This window comes from Osmerus mordax, chromosome 2 (assembly GCF_038355195.1).
Source record: "Osmerus mordax isolate fOsmMor3 chromosome 2, fOsmMor3.pri, whole genome shotgun sequence".
NCBI classification, from domain to species: domain Eukaryota; kingdom Metazoa; phylum Chordata; class Actinopteri; order Osmeriformes; family Osmeridae; genus Osmerus; species Osmerus mordax.
The window spans coordinates 845,429-864,471 of NC_090051.1; the positions used below are offsets into that span (position 1 = coordinate 845,429).

At 52.4% G+C, this 19,043-nt stretch overlaps 1 protein-coding gene across 1 annotated transcript in view; it reads left to right on the plus strand.

Moving 5' to 3' along the window:
* tanc1b (tetratricopeptide repeat, ankyrin repeat and coiled-coil containing 1b) overlaps positions 1-19,043 on the plus strand; it is a 133,603-nt gene that overhangs the window by 9,662 nt on the left and 104,898 nt on the right. The window contains 1 exon segment of the mRNA XM_067254823.1: positions 7,179-7,361. Coding sequence (XP_067110924.1) covers positions 7,301-7,361 — 61 coding nt within the window. The 5' untranslated portion in view covers positions 7,179-7,300.

Below are 19,043 nucleotides of genomic sequence, written 5' to 3' on the forward strand. Positions count from 1 at the left end.
TGCCTCAGAACAGCTTCTCCTTTAGCTTTCAGAGTCGGGGTGGTTGGAAACGGAGGTGGTCCAGTAAGTGGATCGGAGTCAGCTATGAGGTCTCCCATTCTGAGTGACAGGATGTCGTCATCATGACATGATGATTCCATTCTGATCTGGGTGGATCTTCTCTGTTTACTTCATGATTCACGTCTGTAGCATAAGCATCTGTGTTTCCTGGCTTTGTTACAAATAAAACCGTTGATTCATATACTGTACTTTTTACCATCTCAACCGGTAACCCCCCCTCCGTGGTTACTTCAAATTAAGCTACCAAACTGGCAATGTGTTCTAATCTTATCTTAAAAACATCAAGACCTTTTCTGCCTTGGGAACTAGATCGATTTATAGCTGTTCTGTCTAGGCTGTGGTCGGGGGAAAGTTGTGACATGTTTTGGATTTGATTCTTCTTGAAGAGGACACTCATTCTCACGGTGTGTTTTTGTTAGAAGAATTGGTCTTTCTGGCTGCTAGAAGGAAGGCTCTTCTCATTTCCTCCAACTCGGCCTGTGTTTATTGTTTCTGAGGGGATGACCCCCCCCCCCACACACACACACACACTCACACACAGCCAGCTACACACCAACACTGTGACCAGCCAGCTACACACCAACACTGTGTCCAGCCAGCTACACACCAACACTGTGACCAGCCAGCTACACACCAACACTGTGTCCAGCCAGCTACACACCAACACTGTGACCAGCCAGCTACACACCAACACTGTGTCCAGCCAGCTACACACCAACACTGTGACCAGCCAGCTACACACCAACACTGTGACCAGCCAGCTACACACCAACACTGTGACCAGCCAGCTACACACTGTGACCAGCCAGCTACACACTGTGACCAGCCAGCTACACACCAACACTGTGACCAGCCAGCTACACACCAACACTGTGACCAGCCAGCTACACACCAACACTGTGACCAGCCAGCTACACACCAACACTGTGACCAGCCAGCTACACACTGTGACCAGCCAGCTACACACTGTGACCAGCCAGCTACACACCAACACTGTGTCCATCCAGACTCACACAGTCACAGTGATTCTGCTCAGGCATCAGTCTGTTAGGCTACAGGCTTGTGTTGTTCAATCACCCTAGCCCAGGTCTTTCTCCTGCTCTGGTAGTCTTGTGTTGTACATTCAGCCTAAATACTAACCCAGTCTATAGTGTTAGGTCCATATACACCCTACCCAAATCTGTATTGTGTACCATGTATATCCTCACATCAACATGTCCCCTATAGTAGAGCTGAATTATGTTCTTGTCCTGCTGTGTCAGAGGGTGATGATGTCACCCGAGCCCATTGTTTGACGCTCAGTGGAGGCATCCGATGTCAGACACCACAAACCAGCTCTGCCTGTTCACCGAGCAGAGACACCTGACCAGCAGCCAGCAGGGTAACGGCTTCATAACGCAGGGTAACAGCTTCATAACGCAGGGTAACAGCTTTATAGCACAGGGTAACAGCTTCATAGCACAGGGTAACAGCTTCATAGCACAGGGTAACAGCTTCATAGCACAGGGTAACAGCATCATAACACAGGGTAACAGCTTCATAACACAGGGTAACAGCTTCATAACGCAGGGTAACAGCTTCATAACGCAGGGTAACAGCTTCTTAACGCAGGGTAACAGCTTCATAGCACAGGGTAACAGCTTCATAGCACAGGGTAACAGCTTCATAACGCAGGCTAACAGCTTCATAACGCAGGGTAACAGCTTCATAACGCAGGGTAACAGCTTCATAACGCAGGGTAACAGCTTCATAACGCAGGGTAACAGCTTCATAACGCAGGGTAACAGCATCATAGCGCAGGGTAACAGCATCATAACGCAGGGTAACAGCATCATAACGCAGGGTAACAGCATCATAACGCAGGGTAACAGCTTCATAACGCAGGGGTAACAGCTTCATAACGCAGGGTAACAGCTTTATAACGCAGGGTAACAGCATCATAACGCAGGGGTAACAGCTTCATAACGCAGGGTAACAGCATCATAACGCAGGGTAACAGCATCATAACGCAGGGTAACAGCATCATAACGCAGGGTAACAGCATCATAACGCAGGGTAACAGCTTCATAACGTAGGGTAACAGCTTCATAACGCAGGGTAACAGCATCATAACGCAGGGTAAATGCTTCATAACGCAGGGGTAACAGCTTCATAACGCAGGGGTAACAGCTTCATAACGCAGGGTAACAGCATCATAACGCAGGGTAACAGCTTAATAACGCAGGGTAACAGCATCATAACGCAGGGTAACAGCATCATAACGCAGGGTAACAGCATCATAACGCAGGGTAACAGCATCATAACGCAGGGTAACAGCTTCATAACGCAGGTTAACAGCTTCATAACGCAGGATAACAGCATCATAACGCAGGGTAAAAGCATCATAACGCAGGGTAACGGCATCATAACGCAGGGTAACGGCTTCATAACGCAGGGTAACGGCATCATAACGCAGGGTAACGGCTTCATAACGCAGGGTAACGGCATCATAAGGCAGGGTAACGGCATCATAAGGCAGGGTAACGGCATCATAACGCAGGGTAACGGCTTCATAACGCAGGGTAACGGCTTCATAACGCAGGGTAACGGCTTCATAACGCAGGGTAACGGCATCATAACGCAGGGTAACAGCATCATAACGCAGGGTAACAGCTTCATTACTAGGGGTGGAACGGTACACTGAAGTCACATACCCCACAACCAGTGATGTGCGTTAATGTCAGTAAGAGGCACTTGAATGAGAAAATGTGTCCAAACTTTTGACTGGTACTGTACATGTTGAAGAATACAGGATCGAAGTGCGCAAGTTTTTTGGGGGGGATTATGCGTAACTTCTACATTTGTCATCGTAACGTCTAAACAAGTGGAATAACACACATATTGCATATATAAATCACAAGAATCAAACAGTAAAAATACATACAAGTTTATTAAATAAAATTATTTAATAAAAATGTTCACGTTTGAATTTTAGCAGGGTAGGCAGTGCCCACCTTGCCTACCCAGACTGCAGGTCACTGCCCACCACTGCTGAACAACACCGACACACAGTGCTTGTCTTATTCTCCACTCTCTCGCCTGTACTACTGTAACTGAATGGGAAACCGAAGTTTTCCCAAACTTGCAATCTTAAAAAGGCCGGCAGGTCCTCATCTCTCGTGGGTCGCCACCACTCGCCATACTTGTCCTTAGTGCTGCTAGCTAGCCTAGCTCTGACTCACGGCGGCGCCAATCAGAGCTTCAGAGCTACAGATTAGATGTCCTTAAAGAACACGAGTATCTAACAGTAGTTCCACATTACATTAATTAATTTGCAGGCAAGTTTTAATTTATTTTTATACCGTGTATTCTCCGTGTAATTTCATGCACCGAACCGTGACGCCCGTACATCATAATGCAGGGTAACAACTTCATAACACAGGGTAACACCAGTGCTCAGGATCTCTGGAGCCCCAGGGTGGCTGTGGCACAGAGGGACCAGTCCCCCCTTCTAATCCCTCTCTTTTGTGCCCTCGTTAGTGGTTGGATCTGCCTGTCTCGTTGGCTGGGGAACTGCAATGCCACGAGTCGACAATTGCTGTAAATTGCAGCTCAGTGCAAAAGGATTTAGAGGAATTTGGGCCAGCACGCTTCCGCAAACGGCACACTTTCACACGCAGCCTCTGGGAAATGGAGTTAGACGTTCATGGTGTCCTGCTGGTACAGTAGCACGCAAAGGGGGTCAGTAACGGGCACAAGCATATTCACAGTGACAGACTGGGTGGGAAGATTGTGGACTCAGTAGTTGAGGCAAGGAACATGACGATTGAGCTGTTGTTTCATGAAACACTGCCTGTAGAATGTAGGCTGTGTTTACTTAACTATGTCATGGAAATGGAATGGGATCTTCTGTTGATAAAGAATGAGTTCCCATAGATGTAGGATGTTGTCTCACTGCTCAGGGACAGTGTCGTCTCTCTGCTCAGGGACAGTGTTGTCTCACTGCTCAGGGACAGTGTTGTCTCTCTGCTCAGGGACAGTGTCGTCTCACTGCTCAGGGACAGTGTTGTCTCTCTGCTCAGGGACAGTGTCGTCTCTCTGCTCAGGGACAGTGTCATCTCACTGCTCAGGGACAGTGTCGTCTCTCTGCTCAGGGACAGTGTCGTCTCACTGCTCAGGGACAGTGTCGTCTCTCTGCTCAGGGACAGTGTCGTCTCACTGCTCAGGGACAGTGTCGTCTCTCTGCTCAGGGACAGTGTCGTCTCTCTGCTCAGGGACAGTGTCGTCTCTCTGCTCAGGGACAGTGTCGTCTCTCTGCTCAGGGACAGTGTCGTCTCTCTGCTCAGGGACAGTGTCGTCTCACTGCTCAGGGACAGTGTTGTCTCACTGCTCATGGACAGTGTCGTCTCTGGTCTGGGCACCGTTTTTGTAATAAATAAGTCACCGGAAATAGTGTGTTTTTGACTGGTCATGTGCAAGATATTTGCTGGGTGGGGATGAGCAGATCATGTACAGCTCAGTGGTAGAGCACACAAATGCATATCAAGCGGTCGCGGGCTCAAATCTTGCCTTTGTACATTTGCTTCAGATAAAAACATTTATGAAGTTATTTTGTGCATGCACTTCTCACCACACTAGATAGATACATCCATTCAAGGTTGTCTTTTTGTGTAGTAGTTTATCTTTTAAAGATCAGTCTGTGTATGTTTGTTTATATGTTATTTAGACCTGTGCATGATAAATAACAGTTAGTTTGATTCAAATGAGAACATCCAATCAGCTGAGGGCACGTCCCCCTCATTATCATAACCGAATCACAGCCCGACATCAAAGCAGCATTCCCAGACAGTCAGGTACAACAGGTCTGCAGAGACATCACTGTGTGCATGAGCAGCAACAAGGAATGGAGGGAGTGAGAGGGAGTGAGACCAGGGAGTGAGACCAGGGGGTGAGACCAGGGGGTGAGACCAGGGGGTGAGACCAGGGAGAGAGACCAGGGAGAGAGACCAGGTTTGTGAGACCAGGTTTGTGAGACCAGGTTTGTGAGACCAGGTTTGTGAGACCAGGGAGAGAGACCAGGTTTGTGAGACCAGGGAGTGAGACCATGTTTGTGAGACCAGGTTTGTGAGAGCAGGGAGAGAGACCAGGTTTGTGAGACCAGGGAGAGAGACCAGGGAGAGAGACCAGGTTTGTGAGACCAGGGAGTGAGACCACGTTTGTGAGACCAGGGAGAGAGACCAGGGAGAGAGACCAGGGAGAGAGACCAGGGAGAGAGACCAGGTTTGTGAGACCAGGTTTGTGAGACCAGGTTTGTGAGACCAGGGAGAGAGACCAGGTTTGTGAGACCAGGGAGTGAGACCATGTTTGTGAGACCAGGTTTGTGAGAGCAGGGAGAGAGACCAGGTTTGTGAGACCAGGGAGAGAGACCAGGGAGAGAGACCAGGTTTGTGAGACCAGGGAGTGAGACCACGTTTGTGAGACCAGGGAGAGAGACCAGGGAGAGAGACCAGGGAGTGAGACCAGGGAGTGAGACCAGGGAGTGAGACCATGAAGTGAGACCAGGAAGTGAGACCAGGGAGAGAGACCAGGGAGAGAGACCAGGGAGTGAGACCAGGGAGTGAGACCAGGGAGTGAGACCAGGGAGTGAGACCAGGTTTGTGAGACCAGGGAGTGAGACCACGTTTGTGAGACCAGGGAGAGAGACCAGGGAGAGAGACCAGGGAGTGAGACCAGGAAGTGAGACCAGGAAGTGAGACCAGGAAGTGAGACCAGGGAGAGAGACCAGGGAGAGAGACCAGGGAGAGAGACAAGGGAGAGAGACAAGGGAGTGAGGCAAGGGATTGAGACCAGGGAGAGAGACCAGGGAGTGAGACCAGGAAGTGAGACCAGGGAGAGCGACCAGGGAGTGAGGCCTCCTTCACAGGAGGCCTGAGTTCTGGCTCTGGGATCTGGGTGTGTGTGTGTGAGCAAGTATGTTTGTGTGTGTGTGAGTACATGTAGAGGTGTGTGCGTGTCTGTGTGTGTGTGAGTGGCTCTGTGATCGTGTGTGTGTGTGTGTGTTGGTCCAAGACGCCCTTATTTGGCCGAGTCTCTGGTTTGTGTCACCGTTGGGAGCAGAGTTCCAGATACAGCGGCCTATATCAGCAAGGCCAGGAGGGCTGTGGAAAAAGAGTTTATTAGGACGAGTCGTACTACTGTGGTAAGGAAACCTGGCCAGGAATAAGAAAACCAGCCTGGTAGTTATAGGCTTATTATCCAGTAAACACACACTTCTGAAACTCAACTCAAAGTAGCCTTTGGCCCAAGTTTCATAGAAACATCTGACCAGAACGCCAAGCGAGGCCTGTTTCCATAGCAGCCTGGTGTGTGACGGAGTCAGGAAAGGCCCAAGTTCAGCTGCCTCGTAGCATCAATTACATGTGGAATGCCAGGAATCCGACAGATTGTTTTCCAGCATAACAAGATAACAGACCTGGTTGGTTCTCTTTAAATATTAGGGCATTCTTTCCACGCCGCCCCTCCTGAGTGACCTGGCGGGCTGGGGGAGCTGTGGGAAAAATCCCAGCCACGTGTCAGGAGACGAGTGGATGAAATGCTGGATGTGTTGTCATCAGCATGTGAAGTTCCTGTTGGTTTGAGCAGCCTGCGTCTCTGGGCCGGTGAGGGGGGGTGGATGTGTTTTGGGTGGGACCCACAGGGAAGGAATCTCGGTTCTGTACTGTTCTAGAATGTTCTGTTCTAGTCTGTTCTGCTCTAGAATGTTCTGTTCTAGTCTGTTCTGCTCTGGTATGTTCTGTTCTAGAATGTTCTTTTCTAGAATGTTCTGTTCTAGTCTGTACTTTTCCTGTCTGTTCTGTTCTAGTCTGTTATAGTATTTACATTTAGTCATTTAGCAGACACTCTTATCCAGAGCGACTTACAGTAAGTACAGGGACATTACCCCGAGGCAAGTAGGGTGAAGTGCCTTGCCCAAGGACACAACGTCATTTGCACGACCGGGAATCAAACCGGCAACCTTCTGATTACTAGCCCGACTCCCTAACCGCTCAGCCACCTGACTCCCTAGTATGCACTGCCTTTGTCCTGGTCTGTGTTTTGGCTTGCCTGTATTGTAAGTGAACTGTCTGTGCTTTTTGCAGGGGGCAGAGTGATCAGGTCCAGCAGTCACACCAGGTCCAGCAGTCACACCAGGTCCAGCAGTCACACCAGGTCCAGCAGTCACACCAGGTCCAGCAGTCACACCAGGTCCAGCAGTCACACCATGTTCAAGGCAGTGCTGAAGAAGAACAGAGACGGAGGGAAGGGCAGCAGGAAGGAGACAGGTATGTGAGACGGGAGTGGCCGCGTCACTCTGACCCTCCGGCTACAACCAGGAAGTCAGGCAGGAAGTCAGGCAGGAAGTCAACAACAGCCAGTCTTGCTTTGTTTCTAAGGAAGACCCAAAGCTGCCCCAGACTGAAGTCTCCTGTGTAATCATGTCTCTCAACAGTTCAGTTCTCCCTTTTCACATATTGTGAAAAGAAAACATTTAAAAAAGAGTTTGTTTAGTGTCTGGGAGGTCCATAGTCTGTTTGGTGTTCTGAAGAGACAGATAATGTTCATTGAGAGAGAGAGACAAAAAGAAAATACCCAGACTCTCGCATGGCCGCTCTGTCTGCAAACATGTGGTCGTCTCAGCCAGCGTGTGGAACAGGCGTGGTTTGAACAAATAAGGTCATGAAAGCAGTGTCCCTGTCTGGGACACTCAGCTGTGGGCTCCTGGGTCTGGGACACTCAGCTGTGGGCTCCTGGGTGAGGAATGAGTTTGTTTCTCTTTGTAACGACACACAAACACAAACTGCACACACGCCCTGTCCTGTATGAGGTCCAGTCATCCAGGCAGGCCCAAGACACCACACATGAAACTCAGAGTGTTAGAAGGTGGGTAAGAGTTGATGAAACGTCTGGATAATATTCTTCAGTAGTTGGATTCTCCGTCCTCATGACTGAAGTGTTGGTGTGACTACAGCTCCCAGCAGCCAGCAGTCCCTGGGTTCTGATCACCAGACCCTCAGGCCTTCTATCTCCACATCGTGCAAATGATAGTGTCTGATGTTGATGTCCCAGGTGCAGGTGCTAGTTAAACAGTGTGTCAGTGGTTCCGTGTCCTCCGACGCTGCGCTGCCCGGAATCACAGTGTCACTTTCTCCTGTCTCAGGATCTCCCTGAGATCAGGCTGGGTCTTGTTTTTAGGTCGACTGAGTGTGAATTTAATTGGAGGTTGAGACGTTAGATATATGCGGTGCTAGGTTGCGGTGCTAGGTTACACCTTCAGACACACAGCGCTCTGTCGCTTTCTTTCTGTTTGTCTCTCACTCTTTCTCTCCCTTTGTCATTCACTCATTTTCTCTGTTTCACCTCTCTCTCTGTATCTCCCTCTCCTCCCACCTTCCATCTCCCTCTCTCCCCCTCTCCCACCTCCCATCTTCTTTTCCACCTTCCCTCTCTCTCTCCCTCTCCCACCTTCCCTCTCTCCTTCTCCACCTTCCCTGTCCCTCTCTCTCTCCCTCTCTCCCTTTCCCACCCTCCCTCTCTCCCTCTCCACCTCCCCTCTCCTTCTCCACCTCCCCTCTCCCACCTTCCCTCTCCCTCTCTCCCTCCCCTCTCCCTCTCTCCCTTCCTCTCCCTCTTCCTCCCTCCCCCGCTCGGCCGACACCTCCTCAGCTCAGCTGTCTATGAGGAATGTAACCGGGGAGTCTCAGTCCGGACACGTGGATGTAGACCTGAGATCTGCTGCAGTCCTCTATGACCCATGACTCCATGAGCCGTCCTCTGGCAGGGCCCCATGTCCTGGTGTCACCAGGGCTACACCTGTGTGTGCTACACCTGTGTATGGTGCTGCAGTTCCCCAGAGTTGTCCAGACCTGTAGGGTGAGTCACTATCCCGGATCACACCGCCTCACTGCTGACGAGGCACAGTGAGTCACCAGAGTAGGATTTACCCAACAGGGAGGGGACGGCTCTGCGGCAGGGGCTGGGGCAGGGGACGGCTCTGCGGCAGGGGCTGGGGCAGAGGCTGGGGCAGGGGCTGGGGCAGGGTCTGGGTCTGGGGCAGAGGCTGGGGCAGAGGCTGGGGCAGAGGCTGGGGCAGAGGCTGGGGCAGGGGCTGGGGCAGGGGACGGCTCTGCGGCAGGGGCTGGGGCAGGGCTGGGGCAGGGGCAGGGCAGGGCAGCATGGTACAACAACAGGACCTATGTTCTTGTTCCAGCCGTTGTCTCAGTTGGACACCATCCATCAATCCCAAACCTTTCTCCCCTGCTGGGGCCATAAACCCAGCCCCTCCCCCGGGCATTCAGTCCTGCCAGAGGAGGGCTGTCCCTGAGGGAGGGGCTGGGTCTCTAGGCAGGTCACCAGTCACCCCCCCCTGGGAAAGAGAGACACAAACCTTCTCCCCACGGGAGACCCCTAAACTCAACTCTGTAAGTGGATGTTAGCCTCAGTTAGTCATTTGTTGACACATTTACATTTAGTCATTTAGCAGACGCTCTTATCCAGAGCGACTTACAGTAAGTACAGGGACATTCTCCCCGAGGCAAGTAGGGTGAAGTGCCTTGCCCAAGGACTCAACGTCATTTTGCACGGCCGGGAATCGAACCAACAAACTTTTGATTAATAGCCCGACTCCCTAACCGCTCAGCCGTTGACTAGACCTCATCATCGCGTATAACAGACAGTTATGATGAACATTGGTGTGTCTCTACTATCTGCTATGTTCATATGTGTTCATATCTGTAGTAATATTCCCCGCAGCCTCCCCCAGACAGAGACAGAATGACTGCTCTGCAAAAGCATCTACTAAAACTGCAGTGCCATATGTAATGGAAATTGGTGGGAGGAAAAGCCTTGATAATTGTACACATGCATGATGAGTCAGCATCTGGTCCCAGCTCTGCTCTGGGCTGGAGAAACAGGGAAACACTCCCTGACCAGCTCTGCTCTGGGCTGGAGACACAGGGAAACACTCCCTGACCAGCTCTGCTCTGGGCTGGAGACAAAGGGAAACACTCCCAGACCAGCTCTGCTCTGGGCTGGAGACGCAGGGAAACACTCCCTGACCAGCTCTGCTCTGGGCTGGAGACACAGGGAAACACTCCCTGACCAGCTCTGCTCTGGGCTGGAGACGCAGGGAAACACTCCCTGACCAGCTCTGCTCTGGGCTGGAGACACAGGGAAACACTCCCAGACCAGCTCTGCTCTGGGCTGGAGACACAGGGAAACACTCCCAGACCAGCTCTGCTCTGGGCTGGAGACACAGGGAAATACTCCCAGACTCAAATCTGACCTGCACAGCCAGGGCCCTCCAAAACACACACACAGAGACCTACACACAGAAACCTACACACACAGACCTACACACACAGACCTACACACAGAGACCTACACACACATGCAGCACACACACACAGACTAACATACTCACTGACACCAACACACACACGTAGACAAACTAACATATGTGCCCACACAACATCACAGACAGAAACACACACACCCCACTCAAACACAGCCCTGGCCCTTCCTGGTCCTTCCTCCACCCTGGACCTGCTCCGCCCTGGTCCCTGCTCCACCCTGGTCCTTCCTCCACCCTGGACCTGCCCCGCCCTGGTCCTTCCTCCACCCTGGACCTGCTCCACCCTGGTCCTTCCTCCACCCTGGACCTGCTCCACCCTGGTCCTTCCTCCACCCTGGACCTGCTCCACCCTGGTCCTTCCTCCACCCTGGACCTGCTCCGCCCTGGTCCTTCCTCCACCCTGGACCTGCTCCACCCTGGTCCTTCCTCCACCCTGGACCTGCTCCACCCTGGTCCTTCCTCCACCTTGGACCTGCTCCGCCCTGGACCTGCTCCGCCCTGGACCTGCTCCTTTAAGCCCTTTTAAGAGCACGTTTTTATGGTCCCGCATTCCGGAAGCAGGCTCCTGGTTAGCGGCGGCCCCTGTGCTTTGATGTTAACACTTTCTTATAAAGTGGGCCAGCAGGCCTCATTGACGTTAATGGATTTGGGCCACAAGGCACAGGGAGCTCGGAGGATTATATCGTTGTTAAATTAAACTAGTCTGGATTAATTGGCGAACCCTTTGAGGATAGAGCTCACTCTGTTTTCATTGGAAGTTCCTCCTGGTAGCCTGCTGGCAGCTCTGAGAAACGGGCTGGGTGGTGTTTGGCTGGGGGGGGGGGAGGAGCGAGAGGGTGGAGAGAGCAGAAATGTTGCCAAGATTGTTCAGTGGCCTCCTGTACTGTGGTGTGGCCAGTGCATCATATCATAACTGTCCCACAAGCCCTGCAGAGAGCACAGCTCAGACAAGCCCTGCAGAGAGCACAGCTCAGACACGCCCTGCAGAGAGCACAGCTCAGACAAGCCCTGCAGAGAGCACAGCTCAGACAAGCCCTGCAGAGAGCACAGCTCAGACAAGCCCTGCAGAGAGCACAGCTCAGACACGCCCTGCAGAGAGCACAGCTCAGACAAGCCCTGCAGAGAGCACAGCTCAGACAAGCCCTGCAGAGAGCACAGCTCAGACACGCCCTGCAGAGAGCACAGCTCAGACAAGCCCTGCAGAGAGCACAGCTCAGACAAGCCCTGCAGAGAGCACAGCTCAGACAAGCCCTGCAGAGAGCACAGCTCAGACAAGCCCTGCAGAGAGCACAGCTCAGACACGCCCTGCAGAGAGCACAGCTCAGACACGCCTTCTGAGCTGTGCCATCCTGACAGGGATGCATCGCTGGAAACGCCTTCCTGAGTGGATAGGTGGAGACGCGGTCGTCCCCAGACTCTGCCATTTCTCAGTGGAGGAGAGACACGAGGACTGGGACGTTCCTGCTGGGTTCTCCCAAAGGTTTACCTCTCTCTCCTCTCTCCTAGCCTGCCTCTCGTCACCACCTCTCAGCTCCCAGCAGGCCCTCTGCCCCCCTCTCTCTGCTGGCTCTGGTCCCAGCTCAGACACCACTTACCTGCCAGAGGAACGTTTCACCCGTGCTTGCAGCAGCCCCCCTCAGCACACTGATCGCAGCCCAGAGAGACGCTGTTGGGATGGCTCTCCAGAGCCTGGTGCCTCCTGCTGCTGGATCAGAGATCAGATATAGGCAGGCTCTCTGTCTTTCTCTCTCTCTGTCCATGGAGGGTACTGAAACCCGTTATTAAACTGGCCCGGGTGGTAAATTATGAAAGAGTAGTATCAGTAAGCTCTGACGCTTGGAAGGGGAGGAGGAGGGCTCAGCAGGGGTCGAGACAGACCTGTCTCAGAGCCCAACAGGCCAGCCCAGCCTCGATGGAGCGGACCCTGGAGTGACCTCCCGTGGAGGAGGAAATCGAGCGAGGATCTGTGTTTCTGTGGGCGGTTAAAACGGTACGGCCCACCACAGCTAAGCTCAGCTCTGCCTAATGTGGGTTCTATGGTTCAGTAATTGGAATGCGCTTTTTGAAGTGTGTGTGATCTCACCCGCACCCCCCCCCCCCCCCTCGCACCCCCCGCCCCCACGCGGCATCCGGACCAGGTGAACACGTGACGGCTGCCCTTTCCTTCAAACACAACCCTCAACAGGGGGGCGGCTTTGCTCTATACACCAAAACCTATTGATATCAACCACATTTAATTGAGGGCCTTATTAAAATTGAATGCATAAATAAATACAACCCAGGAAGAGTGAACTGGAGTGCTGCTCTGGAGGGTAGAGGTCTGATCAGGACAGTGCTGCTCTGGAGGGTAGAGGTCTGATCAGGACAGTGCTGCTCTGGAGGGTAGAGGTCTGATCAGGACAGTGCTGCTCTGGAGGGTAGAGGTCTGATCAGGACAGTGCTGCTCTGGAGGGTAGAGGTCTGATCAGTACAGTGCTGCTCTGGAGGGTAGAGGTCTGATCAGGACAGTGCTGCTCTGGAAGGTAGAGGTCTGATCAGGACAGTGCTGCTCTGGAGGGTAGAGGTCTGATCAGGACAGTGCTGCTCTGGAGGGTAGAGGTCTGATCAGGACAGTGCTGCTCTGGAGGGTAGAGGTCTGATCAGGACAGTGCTGCTCTGGAAGGTAGAGGTCTGATCAGGACAGTGCTGCTCTGGAGGGTAGAGGTCTGATCAGGACAGTGCTGCTCTGGAAGGTAGAGGTCTGATCAGGACAGTGCTGCTCTGGAGGGTAGAGGTCTGATCAGGACAGTGCTGCTCTGGAGGGTAGAGGTCTGATCAGGACAGTGCTGCTCTGGAAGGTAGAGGTCTGATCAGGACAGTGCTGCTCTGGAGGGTAGAGGTCTGATCAGGACAGTGCTGCTCTGGAGGGTAGAGGTCTGATCAGGACAGTGCTGCTCTGGAGGGTAGAGGTCTGATCAGGACAGTGCTGCTCTGGAGGGTAGAGGTCTGATCAGGACAGTGCTGCTCTGGAAGGTAGAGGTCTGATCAGGACAGTGCTGCTCTGGAAGGTAGAGGTCTGATCAGGACAGTGCTGCTCTGGAGGGTAGAGGTCTGATCAGGACAGTGCTGCTCTGGAAGGTAGAGGTCTGATCAGGACAGTGCTGCTCTGGAGGGTAGAGGTCAGATCAGGACAGTGCTGCTCTGGAAGGTAGAGGTCTGATCAGGACAGTGCTGCTCTGGAAGGTAGAGGTCTGATCAGGACAGTGCTGCTCTGGAAGGTAGAGGTCTGATCAGGACAGTGCTGCTCTGGAGGGTAGAGGTCTGATCAGGACAGTGCTGCTCTGGAGGGTAGAGGTCTGATCAGGACAGTGCTGCTCTGGAAGGTAGAGGTCTGATCAGGACAGTGCTGCTCTGGAAGGTAGAGGTCTGATCAGGACAGTGCTGCTCTGGAGGGTAGAGGTCTGATCAGGACAGTGCTGCTCTGGAAGGTAGAGGTCTGATCGGGGTTTAAAACGAGTTTGATTATCCACAACCTAATTTAGCTCCCAGGAAGAGATTAAACGAAGGTTTTGCACTTCTGTGGAACACTATTGATTCATGTGTCTGCATTGTGTGTGTGTGTGTGTGTGTGTGTGTGTGTGAAAGAATGTGTGTAAGAGAGTGTGTATGTGGGAGTGTGTGTGTCTGTAAGGGAGATGGTACACACTGTCTCAGCAGTGTTAGTTGGTGTCGGAGCTGCGGAGGTTATTTAGTCAGAAAACACAGAAGCTCCCAGCCTGCACACACCAACCTTGAGTCCAGACTAGGGCTGGGCGATATATAAAAAAAAAATGATATCTCGATATTGTCAAAGGTTTTATGATATTCGATATATATGTCGATATGTTTGCATTTGCATTTAAATAATAAAAAAACATGATTTTCTTTTGCCTCCATTAGAAAACAACAAAAACAATTTAGATAGAACAGCTATTGTTACAAAATACAAAATTTGTATTGCAAATTTAAGCAGTTGCCATAACATGGTACTTTTAACTTGACAAAATGGACTTCACATGGAATAATTAATGCAGAGGTCCTTATGTGACAGGACAAAAAGAGAGCAAAAGAGAGTGACTGCACCTGCAATTTTCAGGTTGTGCACATGCTCACAAAGAGCATGTGCACAAACGGTGTCTGTGTGTGTGTGTGTGTCTGTGTGTGTGTGTAGAGCAGAGGAGCCATATTCACGATATTTTCATATTTTACATTTAAAAATTATTGCGATATTATCGCTAATATTCGATATATCGCCCAGCCCTAGTCCAGACCAGCCTGCACACACCAACCTTCAGTCCAGACCAGCCTGCACACACCAACATTCAGTCCAGACCCGCCTGCACACACCAACATTCAGTCCAGACCAGCCTGCACACACCAACATTCAGTCCAGACCAGCCTGCACACACCAACATTCAGTCCAGACCCGCCTGCACACACCAACATTCAGTCCAGACCAGCCTGCACACACCAACATTCAGTCCAGACCAGCCTGCACACACCAACCGTCAGACCTCTGTCCAGACCAGCGCAGGTTACACAGAAAATGGTGGTTTGTTTCATTCTGAACAGACAGTTAAGAGAAACTGCAACTGCTCTCACTTTTCATGTTTTCCTCCTGCTGACTGTAGGGGCAACTGCAGAAACATCCTCATGCACATGCTTAGAATGTCTGGCTCTTTATTGATTTAAGCCATCAGGGTTATTTTTGGTTCAACTTAATGTGGGAGTTAAAATAATAGGTCAGCTACAACCCATTTTGTGAAATAACCTTTGGCTTTTAAATGTTTATTGAGCTAGACAGTGTACAGTATTGATTAGCCTTGTTAAGCCTGATCATGCAGAGCAGATATTAGAATCTGTGCTGCTAGTGCTGTAGTGTCCGTCTGAAGCTGTGTTGGAGAAGAGACAGAGCTGAAACAGTCCTCCACACCAAACTCATCAGTAATGAGTGTATTCATCCTCTTCTCATTAGTCAATCCCACTTCTGTTTGTCAGCGGCTTGCAGGCCCTGGCAGGAAGTGTCATTCTTCCAGACCCCTGGGTTAATGAAGTGTGTGATGCTAGCAGCATGTGTGTCCTGTTTCCTGTGGCGAGGCAGAGCTGTGTGTGGGGCAGGGCTGCTGTGTTTGGGGCAGGGCTGCTGTGTGAGGGGCAGGGCTGCTGTGTGTGGGGCAGGGCTGCTGTGTGTGGGGCAGGGCTGCAGTGTGTGGGGCAGGGCTGCTGTGTGTGGGGCAGGGCTGCTGTGTTTGGGGCAGGGCTGCTGTGTGTGGGGCAGGGCTGCTGTGTGTGGGGCAGGGCTGCAGTGTGTGGGGCAGGGCTGCAGTGTGTGGGGCAGGGCTGCTGTGTGAGGGGCAGGGCTGCTGTGTGTGGGGCAGGGCTGCAGTGTGTGGGGCAGGGCTGCTGTGTGTGGGGCAGGGCTGCTGTGTGTGGAGCAGGGCTGCTGTGTGTGGAGCAGGGCTGCTGTGTTTGGGGCAGGGCTGCTGTGTTTGGGGCAGGGCTGCTGTGTGTGGGGCAGGGCTGCTGTGTTTGGGGCAGGGCTGCTGTGTGTGGGGCAGGGCTGCTGTGTTTGGGGCAGGGCTGCTGTGTGTGGGGCAGGGCTCTAGATTGAAGGTGGGAGAGCAGTCAATAGGACCACACAGTCTGGGCAAGGCAACACACACACACACACACATATCTTGTAGGAATGTACCGGTCAGGCCAGACACACACGCACACACCTGCAGCTGGCATAGCAGTCAGACCAGACCGTGCCACAGTGCCACCACCCCCCACACCCCCTGCTCCTCCACCACCCACCCCTGCTCCTCCACCCACCCACCCCTGCTCCTCCACCCCCCACACCCCCTGCTCCTCCACCACGCACCCCTGCTCCTCCACCCACCCACCCCTGCTCCTCCACCCACCCACCCCTGCTCCTCCACAACCCACCCCTGCTCCTCCACCCACCCACCCCTGCTCCTCCACCCCCTACTCCTCCACCCCCCACACCCCCTGCTCCTCCACCCACCCACCCCTGCTCCTCCACCCCCCACACCCCCTGCTCCTCCACCCACCCACCCCTGCTCCTCCACCACCCACCCCTGCTCCTCCACCCCCCACACCCCCTGCTCCTCCACCCCCCACACCCCCTGCTCCTCCACCCACCCACCCCTGCTCCTCCACCCCCCACCCCTACTCCTCCACCCCTCACACCCCCTGCTCCTCCATCCACCCACCCCTACTCTTCCACCACCCACCCCTGCTTCTCCACCCCCCACACCCCCTACTCCTCCACCACCCACCCCTGCTCCTCCACCCACCCCTGCTCCTCCACCCACCCACCCCTACTCTTCCACCACCCACCTCTACTCCTCCACCCCCTACTCCTCCACCACCCACCCCTGCTCCTCCACCCCCCACACCCCCTACTCCTCCACCACCCACCTCTACTCCTCCACCAACCCCTACTCCTTCTCCACCCTCTCCGGTGAGAAAGAGAAAAAATGGAATTTGTCAACAAATCCAGCATAGGTCCCAGACAGCAGGTAATGCTCCGCTTTCATAAAGTAGTCTTAACTGAGACAGACAGATACACATCCTGTTAGCCACAGGAAGTCTGGACCACAGATGGCACTTTCTGAGTCAGCACACACACACACCTATACACAGGGGTACAACCATACTGCATAGTTAACACAGATGACACACACACACACACAGTAAGAGCAAGAAACACCACACTCATGAACAAGACCATTTATCAACCACAGTGAACATTCTCCGTTTCCATAATCAACTCTCTTTGATAATTGTAAACCCTAATCGCTCGGGTTCCAACCATAATGAGTTCCTTTGTGATTAGAGAGGCTTTTCTTTCCCCTAGAACAAAGCTACTTAAGTTAGCTCATGAAACTCAGATAAACTGGGATGGTAGTGCCTTCATTACTCCTGGTCTTCATTTCCTGTGGCTGACAAGCTATAATCTATTAAAGCATAAAAATTAAAAAAAGATATCGTATTTAATTGTGTGATCCAGTTTTTGTATCTTTTTTTATTTTTTATTTTTTTTACTGTTTACTTAGTGCTACCATTGTGCTGTTTCAAGACTTGAATTTGACAGGAGGCAATATTTAGATTATGTTCCACCTGGCCAGACCCTGGCGTGCTCCAGTTGGGTTTGTGTACAGATCCTCTTGTCCAGACAGAGAGGTGGTGTGCTGAGTTGAACTGAGTCACAAAGCAAACCATTGAGTTTATCTACAGACCTGCACCCGTATTAAAGAACCCAGCAGCCAGCGGGCAACAGGGTTCAGGCAGCAGGGCGTAGTCCTAGCCACACACACACACACACACACACACACACACACACACACACACCCTCTCAAACCTCAGGTGTGTCCCGCCAGACCGCCCTGTGTCCCTCTTTCACGGCAGATGAAAAGCAAAACAACGTCAGTTTGGGAAAGCGCTGAACCCGCTCGCTCTAATATAATAGAGAAAATCTCTTTCAGCACACTTAACTTTAACCCTGTGCTCCTACTGCTGGGCAGAGCCATTGGAAAGGCATTACTACTGTACACCCAATAGGGTGTGATAGATCATTTATTGATAAGTGATTAGCCATTAGCCTTTAGCAATCAATATGGTTAACCTAATTCAGATCCAGGGAGGATCTGTTGTCTCAGTGTCCTAAGGCTATTTATTACCAGTAACATGGTCACCGATTTATATCAGATTTTTCTTCATTTTGTTTCTGAAGGCTAGACTGTCAGCCTGTGCACTGACTGAGCAGGTGGTCCAGCTCAGAGACGATGGGAGAGAGGGAGAGGGTGGGGGAGAGAAAAAGGCGATGAATGTGGTCAAAAAGGACTTCCTACTTGATTAGGAAGGTTGCTGCTGCTGTATGTGTGCACTAGCACTCACTTCCTCTACACCGGCTGCAGGTCACTTCCTCTACACCGGCTGCAGGTCACTTCCTCTACACCGGCTGCAGGTCACTTCCTCTACACCGGCTGCAGGTCACTTCCTCTACACCGGCTGCAGGTCACTTCCTCTACACCGGCTGCAGGTCACTTCCTCTACACCGGCTGCAGGTCACTTCCTCTACACCGGCTGCAGGTCACTTCCTCTACACCGGCTGCAGGTCACTTCCTCTACACCGGCTGCAGGTCACTTCCTCTACACCGGCTGCAGGTCACTTCCTCTACACCGGCTGCAGGTCACTTCCTCTACACCGGCTGCAGGTCACTTCCTCTACACCGGCTGCAGGTCACTTCCTCTACACCGGCTGCAGGTCACTTCCTCTACACCGGCTGCAGGTCACTTCCTCTACACCGGCTGCAGGTCACTTCCTCTACACCGGCTGCAGGTCACTTCCTCTACACCGGCTGCAGGTCACTTCCTCTACACCGGCTGCAGGTCACTTCCTCTACACCGGCTGCAGGTCACTTCCTCTACACCGGCTGCAGCAGGTCACTTCCTCTACACCGGCTGCAGGTCACTTCCTCTACACCGGCTGCGGGTTCCCAGAGGCCCGATGGCATGTTTCGGAAGGCCGGTAGTGTCCATGCTGACAGCTCATTGGTGGAGGAGGTTGGCATGTTTTTCTAATTAC